This window comes from Trichechus manatus, unplaced genomic scaffold, assembly GCF_000243295.1.
Source record: "Trichechus manatus latirostris isolate Lorelei unplaced genomic scaffold, TriManLat1.0 scaffold00028, whole genome shotgun sequence".
NCBI lineage: Eukaryota > Metazoa > Chordata > Mammalia > Sirenia > Trichechidae > Trichechus > Trichechus manatus.
The window spans coordinates 7,253,723-7,266,974 of NW_004443964.1; the positions used below are offsets into that span (position 1 = coordinate 7,253,723).

The 13,252-nt window shown below is 43.0% G+C and overlaps 1 protein-coding gene across 1 annotated transcript in view; it reads right to left on the reverse strand.

The window, feature by feature from the left end:
- KCTD2 (potassium channel tetramerization domain containing 2) overlaps positions 1 to 13,252 on the reverse strand; it is a 17,725-nt gene that overhangs the window by 4,145 nt on the left and 328 nt on the right. Inside the window, exons 2-6 of the mRNA XM_023729427.1 lie at positions 13,135 to 13,250; positions 11,148 to 11,256; positions 9,267 to 9,358; positions 2,680 to 2,775; positions 588 to 713 (exon numbers count right to left, since the gene is read on the reverse strand). Of these exons, the coding sequence (XP_023585195.1) occupies positions 588 to 713; positions 2,680 to 2,775; positions 9,267 to 9,358; positions 11,148 to 11,256; positions 13,135 to 13,250 (539 nt within the window). The remainder of the gene's footprint in view (positions 1 to 587; positions 714 to 2,679; positions 2,776 to 9,266; positions 9,359 to 11,147; positions 11,257 to 13,134; positions 13,251 to 13,252) is intronic.

Here is a 13,252-nt window from a genome sequence, read left to right on the forward strand (position 1 = left end):
CAGTGTGCTGCCGGACCAAAGTTTCCCCAAACCTACCTGAGACAGACACTCTGGCTGGGACAGTGTGCTGCCGGACCAAAGTTTTCCCACGCTAAAGAGAAAGGTTTAAGCTTCCCATGTGTCAGCAATTTAGGGGTGTGTGTGCGTGCGTGCGTGCGAGCCTGGGTTGGGGGGCACAGTGGAGGAAAAAGAAGATAACAGTGTAAAACAATTTTCCAGTAATTGAAGGGAGAAAAAAAAATCACAAAGGTAACGAGATACTTTTCCTCTTGCTGAACAACAGTTTCAAAGAATAAAGGCAAAATACCTGCCAAAGCTGAGCTTCAGAATTATCACCTTGGAGTAGTGGATGGCAGTAAGCCTTCCTTCCAGTGATCTGACAGAGGCCGGGGAAGGTCCACCCTTTCAAGGCTCACACTGCCTAACTAAAAGCCTCTGTCACTGCTCCACAAATCCTGATCTGAAATACAACAGCCAAAAGACCAAAAGAAAGGGGAGAATTCACGATGAGCAACAGTTCAGGCAAACACTGACGAGAGGCTGGGAACCAGCGAGGCAGAGACAGCATTCTGGAGAAGTTTCCTTACCTTTGCCTTTTCACTAGGCTCTATGACAATGCCATTGGTAGAGTTATTTAGTTCTCTGGAGACAACACAGAGGAATTCTGCCTGATCCTCATTTCCATAGTTATAGGAAGATCCAATGCTGATTAGCTGAGAAAATGAGAATACAGTAAACATACAAGCAGTGATCTTAAAACACGAAAGTGCCACATAAACCAAACCCTCCTCTTGACTGAGCTGAACTTTGTCATTTTGTTTTACTTCTCAAAAGATGAAGAATTCTCTAGGAATGTTGAGGCCCCAGGGCATAACTGGATCTCAGCAGTTCACCAGGGCTTAATCAATGAGGCTTCCCCGAAGAAGCAGCGCGTGAGTTCTGCCACTCTCGCCCTCACCCGGGCACTTGAAGCAATCCCAAAGGCAGCTGTTTTCCCTGATGGGCAGTCTTAAGCAAAGGATATTCTAAAAATGTATACTTTGTGACACTGATTATCCTATTTTTCTCATCTTAATAACGTCTTGATCATTATAATTCAGTAATACCAAGCTGAATTCAGGATTTAATTCTGAGCTGGAAATACACACACAAAAGGAGAAGCCGAGCCCAAGGGTGAGGCCACTCTGGCAATATTACACTCCCCTCTATCAAGCACTGGGGTGAAACAGTATGCTTCTGTGAACGAAAATGGACACTTGCTTCAGCCAGAACACCTACACAGAGCTGGCTGATCTTAAGCAGAAGTCGTAGAAAGGAGACTGGCACTTGGAAGGATCTGGAAAGTACCAAGTGAATCACTGAACAGCTCCCGTAAGCCATATTCTGCTGGTACTTTTGATCCTTTTGGAGAATTGAATTCAGGATTTAATTCTGAATTGGAAATACACACGCAGAGGGAGAAGCTGAGCCCAAGGATGAGGCCATTCTGGCAAGCACAGCTGGCCTCGAATCAGCCCAGGACCGACTGACTTGCTGTGTGTGGCTGGCTGGGTACCACAGTCTGTGCCTTAACGTCCTCGTCCGTATAATGAAGTCAGTGGTAGCCGACTTTGTCCTCTCACAGGACATTATTAAGATGAGAAAAATAAGAAATCATTCATTAGTTTCACAGACTATAGTTTTTTAATAATATCCTTTGCTTAAGACTTTATATTAGGGAAAATACTTCTAGAGTAGAAACGATAAACCATTGGCAACATTTTGCAAGTACACGTGACGAACGAGGACTAGCTGACATACATAAGGCAGAATTCCGCAGTAGAAAGATAAACGTAAGGAATAACTCGATGCTGGCTCCAAAGACAGAGCTCAACAGCAGATTCGTATTTAACCTGTAACATACTGTTACCACGAACAGTAACTTTTATTTTAGAAGCCAAGTTTATGGTGACAATTCCAATGTCCTCTTAAATTCCACCTAAAACCAGGCACGGTCCATATAAAATTATATGTTCACTTTGTTCCTGCTCAGCCTCCCCGTGTTTTGAAGGCATCAGATGAATTGAACAATTTCGCCACCTCATGGAAGAAAGCAGTACAATTCCAATTCTCAGTTCCTTTCTCCGTTGCTCCTCTAACACCTCCATCATAAGCTACAAGGACAGAGACGGGGAGAATCATGGGCTCTAGCCATGCCACGCGTCTCCTTATGATTCCCTTTTCTTCACGCCTGCTCACCATGCTCTCCTGGTGGCACGACTGTACAGTCTGGCCCTGGGATAGGGAAGGAAGGGGTGCTGGAGCCTCGTCTCCTTTAGGTACTTATTCTAGAGTGTGTCAACAGAGCAAGTGCTGGAAAGGAATCCCTCTGAGGCTGGCACTTTCAAGCCTAACTAAGCTGCGGCTCCCCGTCGACACAGTCAAGGTGAAAACTCTGGATACGAAGCTGGGAGACACAGTCCTATTTCCAAGTCTCCCAGCTCATCAGTGCTCCTCATGTATCACTGTGCAAACAGTTCATGCCGAGTGGCTCTCCTTCCCCATGTGTTTAAACGGACAGTGCCCGGCCTTACTGCTTTCACAGGGTTATTAGCTAGTTACAGAGGCAGCTGTTGGAAGCACTGTGGACTCCTAGGCTGCAATATAGATATCGGGGTTGCTACTATTTAAGAAATATACCTGTTCAAATTTCCAACCATCAGACATAGTGGAGACCATCTGTGTAAGCTCTTCCTCTTGACACTGCAGGACTCTGTACACGTGCTTCACGGGGCCCTACGAGAGCCAGGAATAGGCTTTTAAGAACCATATCAAGGACACAGCAGTTTGCAGCTGGCTCAGTTAGGTTCCTCAAAGGAATAAACAGGGAAGAGGAGTTTCCTTGGATTTTTTTTTTTCCTGACAGCCACCCACCATCCCCCTTTACAAACAGCACTGTAGTTTTCAATAAAAACTTATCTAGGACACGTGCCCAAAAGCAAAGGGGAGAAGGCAGGAAGGGACAGGAAAACCGGATGAAGGGACACAGAGAACCCAGGGGGGAAGGGGAAGGAGGAGAGGGCTAACACAATCGCAGGGATTGCAACCCGTGGCACAGAACAATCTGCATATAAATTTCTGAATGAGAAACTAAATTGTGCTGTAAACTTTCACCTAACGCACAATAAAATTTAAAAAGAAAAAAAAAAAACCTCTAAGGAGAAAAAGAGAGGATCCAAGAATATGGATCCGAGGGTAAAATGATTCTGAACCTCAGAGGGAGGAATTATGGGAGCACCCACGCTGACAAAAGTGCCCGAAGCAGAAACTAGAGTAAAATTACTTTGCCCAGGAAAGCCCAGATTTTTAATTACGTCATTTATGCCTGACACACATGTGCTGACAATGGAGACCATGTTTTGGTTTATTCATTGCAATACCTTATTATGGGAAGAATATACAGAAGGTTCAAATGTCAAGCTATTTTTACCCTCTCCTGATGCTACCTGACTAAAGAAATTTCTCTGAAAGTATTAAATGGAGACCTCCCTTTTATAAGGTCATTTGCTGGTCAGACTCAACTTTTTAGAACATTTAAGTTGGAACTGGAAGCCAAAAGCCTGAGCAACCACAGCGGATGCCCCAAACAAAGCTGTGCCCCTAAAGCGCCTACACTTCATCCCCGGCTCATGGAGGGGCAGGGGCCCAACAAGAGATGAGGGCAAGAATTGCTGCAGGGAGGCACACTCCGCTCGTGGACATGACCCCTCACAGGACAACGCAAGTGTTTAGGAACCAGGGACCATTCAGTGCCGGGTCCACTTCGGTCCCAGAGGGCGGGAGGGATTGGAACACACCAGCGATAGAGGGCCACAACAATGACCCTCGGTCATGGAGAGAGGGCCAGCTTTGTTCACTGAGATGTTAAGAATGTATGAAGGTTTCTTCAAAAATGATAAAAACCAGGCTGGATGAACCCCTGAAACTATTGCCCTGAGATACCTTAATCCAAAAATAGCCCCGATGTCTTCTTAAAACCAAACAATAGTTCAGCTTAACAAGTAAAGAATGTCTGCCTTGAGCATTATGCTTTTTTAAGATCTAGCTATAGGGGATCAAATTGACAACAGTAACTCGAAAGTTTAGACAGGAACCTCAGGGAGCAGTGAGCTGCGTTAATGGGGTAGGAAGAACTCAGAGAAGGAGGGTGAGAATGGTTGCACAACTCAAAGAATGTAATCAATGTCACTAAACTGTACACGTAGAAGCTGCTGCATTGGTAAGTTCTGCTGTATACATTCTCAACAACAACAAAAATTATTTTTCAAACATCTACCCCAAAATAAAAAAGGCCAACCTAGAGGGAAACAGAGAAGAAAGGTGATTTCTGAAGACAACTTCAAACCCGTAAATCTAGGCACGCCTTTGACCCCCGTAAACCTAAGCCAATAAACTCTTTGGCAGAAAAAAAAGAGAAAAACTTAGTTTTAGTACTTTTTCAAAAGGATGAATGGGCTTCAGTTACTTGGGAAATCAGTTCTGGAACAACCCACTACTTGGAAAATACTGGACAGACAAAAGCAGGTGCTGATCACTGAGTGCTTTACACCTTTCTCCAGCCTTCACTGCAGTCCTGGGAGGCAGGTGTGGGCTCCTCCTTCTGCAGGTGAGGACACTGACGTCAGAGAGTGAGGTATTGCCCCACGCTGTCCAGCTAGCAAGTGGACTGGAGGTAGAGCTGGGACTTGAACCCAGGTCTGCCTGATAAGACTGCATTCTTTCGTTTAAGTTTTCTCCTTCTAAATAAGGTACTGTTATTGCTAACTAAAGTACTAAGATTTAACAACAACAACAAAAAATTCCTCCCATATAGAATATAGAACAAATTCCCTAAAGATTCCAGTTGGCTGTACCCACACATTTTGCAAGCAACCAGATATTTTACATTATGGAATTTTAGAGCATCACAAAAGAGCTATGATATTGGCCACAGCTGTCAAAGTCCCAGGTATTTAAGATGCCTATATCATCCCTCTTTTTTTACTCTTCCAAACACACCAAGATTAATCACCTGGCAAAAAATACTATCAGCAGCAGTGACGTAGTTAGAATGGTGGCAGCTACTCAAAGAGATGAGCAGTCACTAAAATAAAGGTGGGCAGGATCCTCAGGTCTTAGGTTTTGCCACGTGTGAGGGACCCTCACAAGTTAACAGCAATAATGTGTTTGAAGGGACAGCCACAGAAACGCACACACAGCCAACTTCATCTTAGGGGCATGAGGGACAAGTGAAAAAGGGGGGCGTCTTTGAACAACATCAAATGCATTTCTCAGAATTTCACTAAATAAAAAGGACATATGGAAAGATCAATTAACATCAAAAAGGTCTTGACATTCCTAGAACAAAAAAAGCTTCCAACTGGGTCTAAATCCACAAGCCTTCAAAATCTGGAGGACTAATTAACTTAATTGCTGCCATCAAAAAGAAATCTTACAATGCTCTCTAGGAATTGGCTAATGGCAAAAAATGGAGACTGTTCAGGTACAATGATTTGAATGGTTTCAAATCAGACAACTCATGGTACCATCAAAATTATACTAAGCCATCAAAAGTTACTTTGGAAAGTGGAGAATTGAAAAATAAGGGTAGGTTTTTGAAATGTCTAAGCTATCAAATATGTAATGGTGAGAGATGCCATATAAATATGAGATGGGAAAGACTGGTGGCACCAGATCACATTTCATATGATAACCTGCAAACCAACTACAAATTCATCTTTGAACATTGTCGGCTAGATGGAAGAGAATGGGAAGAGAACTAAATGAATAAGACCTTCTTTCCACCTTTGCAAATTGCTGGAGAAAAAGTAGATAAAAGAGTTCATTTTTTTTCTTGTTGTTGTTAGGTGCCGTCAAGTCGGTTCCGACTCATAGCGACCTTATGTACGACAGAACGAAACACTGCCTGGTCCTGTGCCAGCCTCACAATTGTTGCTATGATTGAGTCCATTGTGGCAGCCACTGTGTCAATCCACCTTGTTGAGGGTCTTCCTTTTTTTCACTGACCCTCTACTTCACCAAGCATGATGTCCTTCTCCAGGGACAGGTACCTCCTGAGAACATGTCCAAAATATGTGAGATGAAGTCTTGCCATCCCTGTTCCTAAAGAGCATTCTGGCTGTACTTCTTCCAAGACAGATCTGTTTGTTCCTCTGGCAGTCCATGGTATATTCAGTATTTTCTGCCGACACCATGATTTAAAGGCATCAATTCTTCTTCGGTCTTCCTTATTCATTGTCCAGCTTTCACGTGCATATGAAGGCAACTGAAAATACCATGGCTTGGGTCAGACGCACCTTAGTCCTCAAAGTGACATCTTTGCTCTTCAACACTTCAAAGAGGTCTTCTACAGCAGATTTTTTATCATAGGTGTCAGTTATTTATCAAGATAATTCCATTTAGAGCCAGAAAACTTTGATACATGGACTCTAACACAGAAAGAACAAGGCACTATTTTTGGCTTCACACGTTAAAGTTTACTTCTTGCTTATATATAAGACCTTCTGTGGATCCAGTGGCCTTCAGGAGGTAACTCAGAGTTCCAGCCTGTTTCTAACTCCTGGCTTCACCGTAAGATCTCCACGTAACTGTGGCATGGAAAGGGGAGCTGGAAGGCCTTGTAGATTTTTTATTCCTTCAGCCTGGAAGTGACACATGTCACTTCTATGAGCTGTCCACTGGCCAAACTGGTCACAAGGCCCTGCTCAGCTGCAAAGGGGCTGGGGACTGGGGAAGCACATGGGTAAGCTGAGCATTAAGCATCTTTGCCACAGAATCATTTCCTCTTCGAATGTTAAGGTCTTTCTCCATTTTATTCTAGCTTCCAACATTTCTGCTGAGGAGATTAATTCTTGACCCTGTACATGAAAATCTAATCTGTCTCTATGGAAGCTTCTTATCCCTAGCGTTCTAAAATTTTACAACTTTGTGCCCGGAGCATGTCAGTTTTCATACACTATTCTGGACACCTGGTGGACCTAGTAATCTAGAGCTTGATATCCTTCTCTTCTGGGAAATTCGCTTGACTTACGTCATGGGTAGCTTCGTCCCCTCTATTTTTTTTTTCCCCAGTCTATCTGGAACTTCTGTTACTTGGATGTTAAACCTCCAGAACTAGATATCTATATTTTTTATAGATTTTCCTTTTTTTTTTTTTTTTTTTTGTCTTTTTGCTCTATTATATGGAAGACTTCCTCAATTTTGTCTTCCAACCTTTCTGTTGAGCTTTTTGTTCTCATATTTTTAACTTCTAATAGCTCTTTGGTTGTTGTTGTTCTCTGAACATTCTTTATTATACTATTCTTTTGTTTCATACAGGGACTTTACATTTCTTACAAAGGGTTATTCCTAGGTATATTTTATTTTTTTTGTTGTTAAGGCATTATTTTTTATTTTTAAAACAAAACTTATTAACTTCTTCTTAATCGAAGGAAAATTCCATATTGCTCTAGATTAGACCTAAAAAAGCATCCACCACCAATCTCTCATGAGGTAAGAGGCAAGTTATACTACAAGACAGATGGTCACCGTGGAGTACGACTCTGCCCTTTGTAACTGCAACTCTGCAGTTTTTGTTTATTTTTTTTTAAATAAATTTGTTGTTGTTGTTGAGAATATATACAGTGGAACATAACCAATTCAAGTCTCTACATGTACAATTCAGTGATATTAATTACATTCTTCGAGTTGTGCAACCATTCTAACCTTCCATTAACATAAACTCACTGCCCCCTAAGGTTCCTGTCTAATCTTTCAAGTTGCTATTTTCAATTTGATCCCATATAGACAGATCCTAAAAGAGCATAATGCTTAAGGCAGACATTCTTTTTTGGCTGTTGTTGAGCTTTAAGTGAAAGTTTATAATTCAAGTTATTCTCTCATAGAAAAATTTATACACAAATTGTTATGTGACCCTTGTTGCTCTCCCTATACTGTGACAGCACACTCCTCCTTTCCAAGGGCAAACATTCTTTACTAGTTAAGCTAAACAATTGTTTTAAGAAAACATCAGGGGGCATTTTTGGTTGAAGGTTTAAAGATTATTTCAGGGCTATAGTTTCAGGGGTTCCGTGGCTCCAGAAAGTCTGGAGTTCATGAAAATTTGAAGTTCTGTTCTGTATTTTCCCCTTTATGATCAGGATTCTTCTACCAATCTTTGATCAAAATGTTCCATAATGTAGCTGGGCACCATCCAGTTCTTCTGGTCTCACAGTCAAAGAGGCAGCTGTTCACTGAGGCAATCAGCCACACATTCTATATCCTCTTCCTATTCCTGACTCTTCTTCTTCCTCTGTTGCTCCAGGTGAATAGGGACCAACTGTTGTGCTTTGGATAGCTACGTGCAAACTTATAAGACCCCAGGCACTATGCATCAAACTAGGAGGCAGAACAAGGGCACTAAACACGTTAGGCCAGTTAACTGGGTTGTCCCATGAAACCATGGACAGTCGAACATTCTTCAGTTATAGCCAAAATACACAAAAGGGAGTGTTTGTTTTTCCTGCCAGACTTTAAGCTTCTTGAGGGCAAGGATCTTCTCCTTTAGTTATAGGATCCCAAGGGCATAACAAGTTATTGTGGACACATGAATGATGGACAGGAAATGAACTAAGTGTGCACTTTGTCCTAGGGGTGCACAAATTAGGGGGCAAAGTCCAGGTTTAATTTTTGTTACTATATGAAAATCGAGACTTCATAATAGAGATGCTGGATATTTTCTTTCTCAGAAGCAGGATTTACCATCAGCTTCTAAAGTCTCTTATAGGAGCTAGATGTGACCTGGTCACATGTTAAAGGTTCATCCTAGCAAAGAGTGGCCAAAGGCCACGGTGAGATGTTGTTTGGTGTTTATCTCAAGGGAGACAGATGCTCTGTCAGACAGAACAGGGTTTGGACCTAAAGTGCCCGGGGCTCCTCCCACTGCCATATGGTGACCTGCGACAATCTCCCTATTCTTCTAAAGGGACATGGGGCTGGTTTTTTCTTCCCCTTTGTTACTTCGTCCTCTCTATTTCCTCATTCTGAACAATTCTCGAGGTTGGGCCTGCTGTATCTCCCTGAGTGTGCTCTGCGTGCACGACAGACAGTGGTCCACACGGACCTCAAGCTCTGAGGGGCAAGGCTGGGCGCTCCGCAAGCAGTACATTATCCTTTTGAAATCATACCCAGGCATATGGACAGAGAGCCACTTGAGACGTTTTCCCCTTAAAAAATTCAAACCACATTACTTGTGAAGTTCTGTTCTCATTGTCCCGTATCCTTTCCTTAACTAGTCGCACCAGAGAGGCGATGTTGTAAAACTCCGCTTCTTCCAGAACACCTAGAACAAGGGCGGGACTGCAGTTAGAGATGTGCGAGTTCACCAGAGAATCAAGTGTTAACTATGACAAGAGCCTGGCGTTCACATGCTTGGTGAAAATGGTGTTTTTCAGAAGAAAGTCTAGTCTCTCTCCATCATCCTAAAAAACATTTTGTTGCTGTTTAGGGCATACCCATTACCTTTTCACCAACAACAGTGAGGTAAGCACAAAGGCCTGCTCGGTTTACTCCATTTTGCCCCCACCACTTCCTCCCTGCACCTGGTCACTAGCTGCAGGACACCATGCCCATATGTCACTGAGTTCCTGTAGCTAGTCACGTTGGACATCTCCTAAATTTGCAATTTTTACCCAAAGTTTGCCCTAAAAAGACCTGGGGGGAGGGGTGTACATTTATGTGGGCCAAATTTTACAGGACACTTATTATTTGAGCAATATCAAAGGCAAACACTGCAAGAATCCTACTCTAAACAGAATCAAAAGGCCTTAGGACAACTAAATGTGATGTGTGATCATGTACCACGAAAAAAATGACAGAACTGGAAGGTGATCTGTAGATTAAAGTATTTATCAATATTAAGCTTCCTAAATTTGATAACTGTACTGTGATTATGTAAGAGCATATCCCTGTTCTTGGGAAATACCCACTAAAGTATTAAGGGGTGAAGGGACATAACTGCAATCTATTCTCAAACAGCTCAGAAAGAACATCTACGTGGGAGGGGGAGGAGGGGGGACAGAGGGAGAGAAAGAGTGAATAAACACAGATGTGGCCAAAAAAAAAGTTAAAAAATGATGAATCTGGGTGAAAGGAGTTCTTTGTACTATTCTTAACATTTTCTCTAAGTTTGAAATTATTTCAAAATAAAGTGTTTTTTTTTTAAAGGCATTAGAAAAAGATGCTCAAGATTCCTCTTTTCTAGAAATAAGATTGCCATGAGTTGGTAACTGCTGATGCTGGATGATGGGTACAGGGGATTTATTGTACTATCCCCTCTACTTTTTTTTTTAAGTATTTAAAATTTTCCGTAATGAAGTGTGAAAAAAAAAAAAGAAAAAAGGACATTAAAAAAAGAAGATTCCCATTTGCTCCTGGTTGAAACAGCTTTTTTAGAATCACTCCAATAGCTAGCGCCACCATTATGGCTTTCTTACTCAGAGCCGATGCTCCCGGATCATGGTGCCCCTGGCTTAGGGACAGGCCCCAATCTTCAAACAATGCCTCCGGGGAGACCAAGCCAAGCTTTTTAGAATGATATCTAGACCCACTTACAGTCCAAAACGCCCTATAAACCAAAAAGATGAAGCAACCGATGATATACACCTGACAAAGATCTGGAGAATAAATTAGGTCAGGCACAAAAATTTGCAGGGAAGCACGAGACCAGAGTCTTAAAAGAAATGAGGCCAAGCCTTCAATTTTTTATCCCAAGGCTGCAAGTTCAAACTAAAATTGAAAATATAAATAGCTGAATGCCAGAGATGTGTTGCTACAGGCTGTGGACGCTCACTGCTAACACATAAGTAAACGTAAAAAGGAATGATGACAAAAACTCCTGAAGTGCCCTACAAAGCTGAGCTACCTATCTTCCTTCTCATTAAGGAAGCGGAACAGAGACAACGTGGTGTCCTTGGACAAAATGCTCATAGACAAGAACACGTAATAGGAGACTTCCTGCTCACTTCCAACTTTTACTACACCTGTACGTGAGCTCAATGCAAATGTCAAACAAAATGCATCAAAGATTCTACCTGAATGTTGAAAATGCCCGATTCAAATATCGTGCTTACCTTCTTCTGCCAACTCCTTATTAATGATGAGTTTCCCGTGTCGGAGGTAGTTTAGGATAGGACCAAAGTAGGTGGGATCTCTGTCAATCAGATAGGCCCCTGTCTCATCCTGCCAACCAAACACCAAGATATCATTGTGGAGAGTTCAGGAGCTTTTAAACGAAGTTGGAGCGGGCTTTCAGCCTCACTGGCAATGTCCTAAGATAACGATTCACTCCATCAGCTAAAAAATTAGTAAGAGGGCAAGTTTTGGTAGATGTTTGCTTATCACAAGCTATTGACAAGAAGGTTGGATTTCAGAGAGAGTCAGGACCTGGTTGAATGGACACGGGAAATCCAGGGTGGAAAGGAGGGGTGTGCTGTCACAGTATAGCGAGAGCAACTAGGGTTACATAACAATGTGTGTATAAATTTTTGTATGAGAAACTAACTTGAATTGTAAACTTTCACTTAAAGCACAATTAAAAAAAAAACCAAAAACCCAATTGTTATCTGAAAGAAGTAATACTAAAAAAAAAAAAAAAAAAAAAGGCTGGATTTATTTATCTTGTACTTTAAGCTCATTTCAGGCACACACATAGTCATTATCTATGTGTTTACCTACTGGTTTGGATTTCTAAAATTGGATAACAATTATAACATTCTTTTGTAGGCTATTGGTCATAAAGAAAGGCAGTAAGAAAGTGTAATAGCTGTGTGGCTTAAATCTTCACTTGAGGTGGACGTTCTGACTTCTCCATTGCCCCTGAAGCACATTCCTAATTCTAAGAAAACCTGTTTAGTTGGCAATGCTCCTGAGCTCAAGGCCAACATCAGTGAGAGTCTGCCATAGCCAGCTGTAATCTCACACACCCCAGCTCTGTGCCCAGATGAAGCTTGGCACCGCCAGGGCTTTGGCTCAGAACTGAACAGCTTTAATCCTATTCATCTTTACAGTAAAAAAGACCAAGAAGAAACTGTCTTATTCTGCAATGAGGAAGACTTAGGGTAAATAAAATTATTTCTTACAAGCAAGAGTTTTGGAATCTCTTTTAAGTTAAGCCAGAATAGGTTTCCATCAATCTGAGATTTATTAAAGGAGCCGGGCAGAAGAATAGATGAAATCAACAAATGTTTACAGAACCCCAGCTTGATTGCAAGGTGACTGGCTGGTGCTACATGGGACGTACAATGATGGAAGCCACGATCCATGCCTTTAAGTTGGGAACCAAAAGATGAACGTGTAAAAAGTTAAAATTCAAACAACAGTTCAGACTGGAAATGGGTTAAGGGTTTTGTCACCTCTCAACCATTTGGTTAGCAGCCATGCATCCTGCCCAGCAGCATTTTTTTGGTCATCTTTTCCCTCAGTCTTAAGCTGGTCAACCTAGATTTGCGCTGGCAAATAGTAACTTGGAATGTACGTGACCTCGGGTATGGACCTAAAACACTGACTGTTACAAGGTACAAGTTCTGGGGGCCAACAGAAAGAAAAAAGTGTGATGTGAGGAGAAGCACTTCCTGCAGCTGTCAAGTCATCGGCAGCCCGAGGCTTTAATCCAACTTGGCAGAGGGGTCCAAAGAGGAAGTCTGAGAAAGCTACAAAGATGCCTTCGCTCGCCCTGACCCAGTTCTGGGTGCATCTGGCACAGGCAGTGCGGGGCTGAAGGGGAGCCAGGGAAAAACTCATGCAGATCTGAGGGGCTGGGATGAGGGGTGTAGAGAATATGGAGAAGGGGTGTGGAGTGGGTTCTCGTGAGTGCGGGTGGGCCCAGTGTGGGGTAAAGAGTCACTGAGAACAAAGGGCGGGGTCAGAAAGCCGGGGTGCGCCTGAGAATGGGGGACAAATGGGGGTCTTTCTGAGGTCCCCGGGCCTGGGGGACGGGGAGAGAGGGGCCCCAGCTTGAGGGGCCCTCCTGTGAGGAGAGTGTCCTAGGACTCTGGGGACGAGCCTAGAAGGAATGAGGGGGTCCGAAGAACTGGGGGCGCGCCCGAGGGCGGGGCGCACCTTGTCCGAGTCCAGCTCCGGATCCTCTTGGCAGCAGAGACGGCAGAGGAAAGACTTGGGCTCCCGGCCCAGGGTCTGTCTGGTGGTCACGAAGTAGGTGCCGCCCACGTTCAGCCGG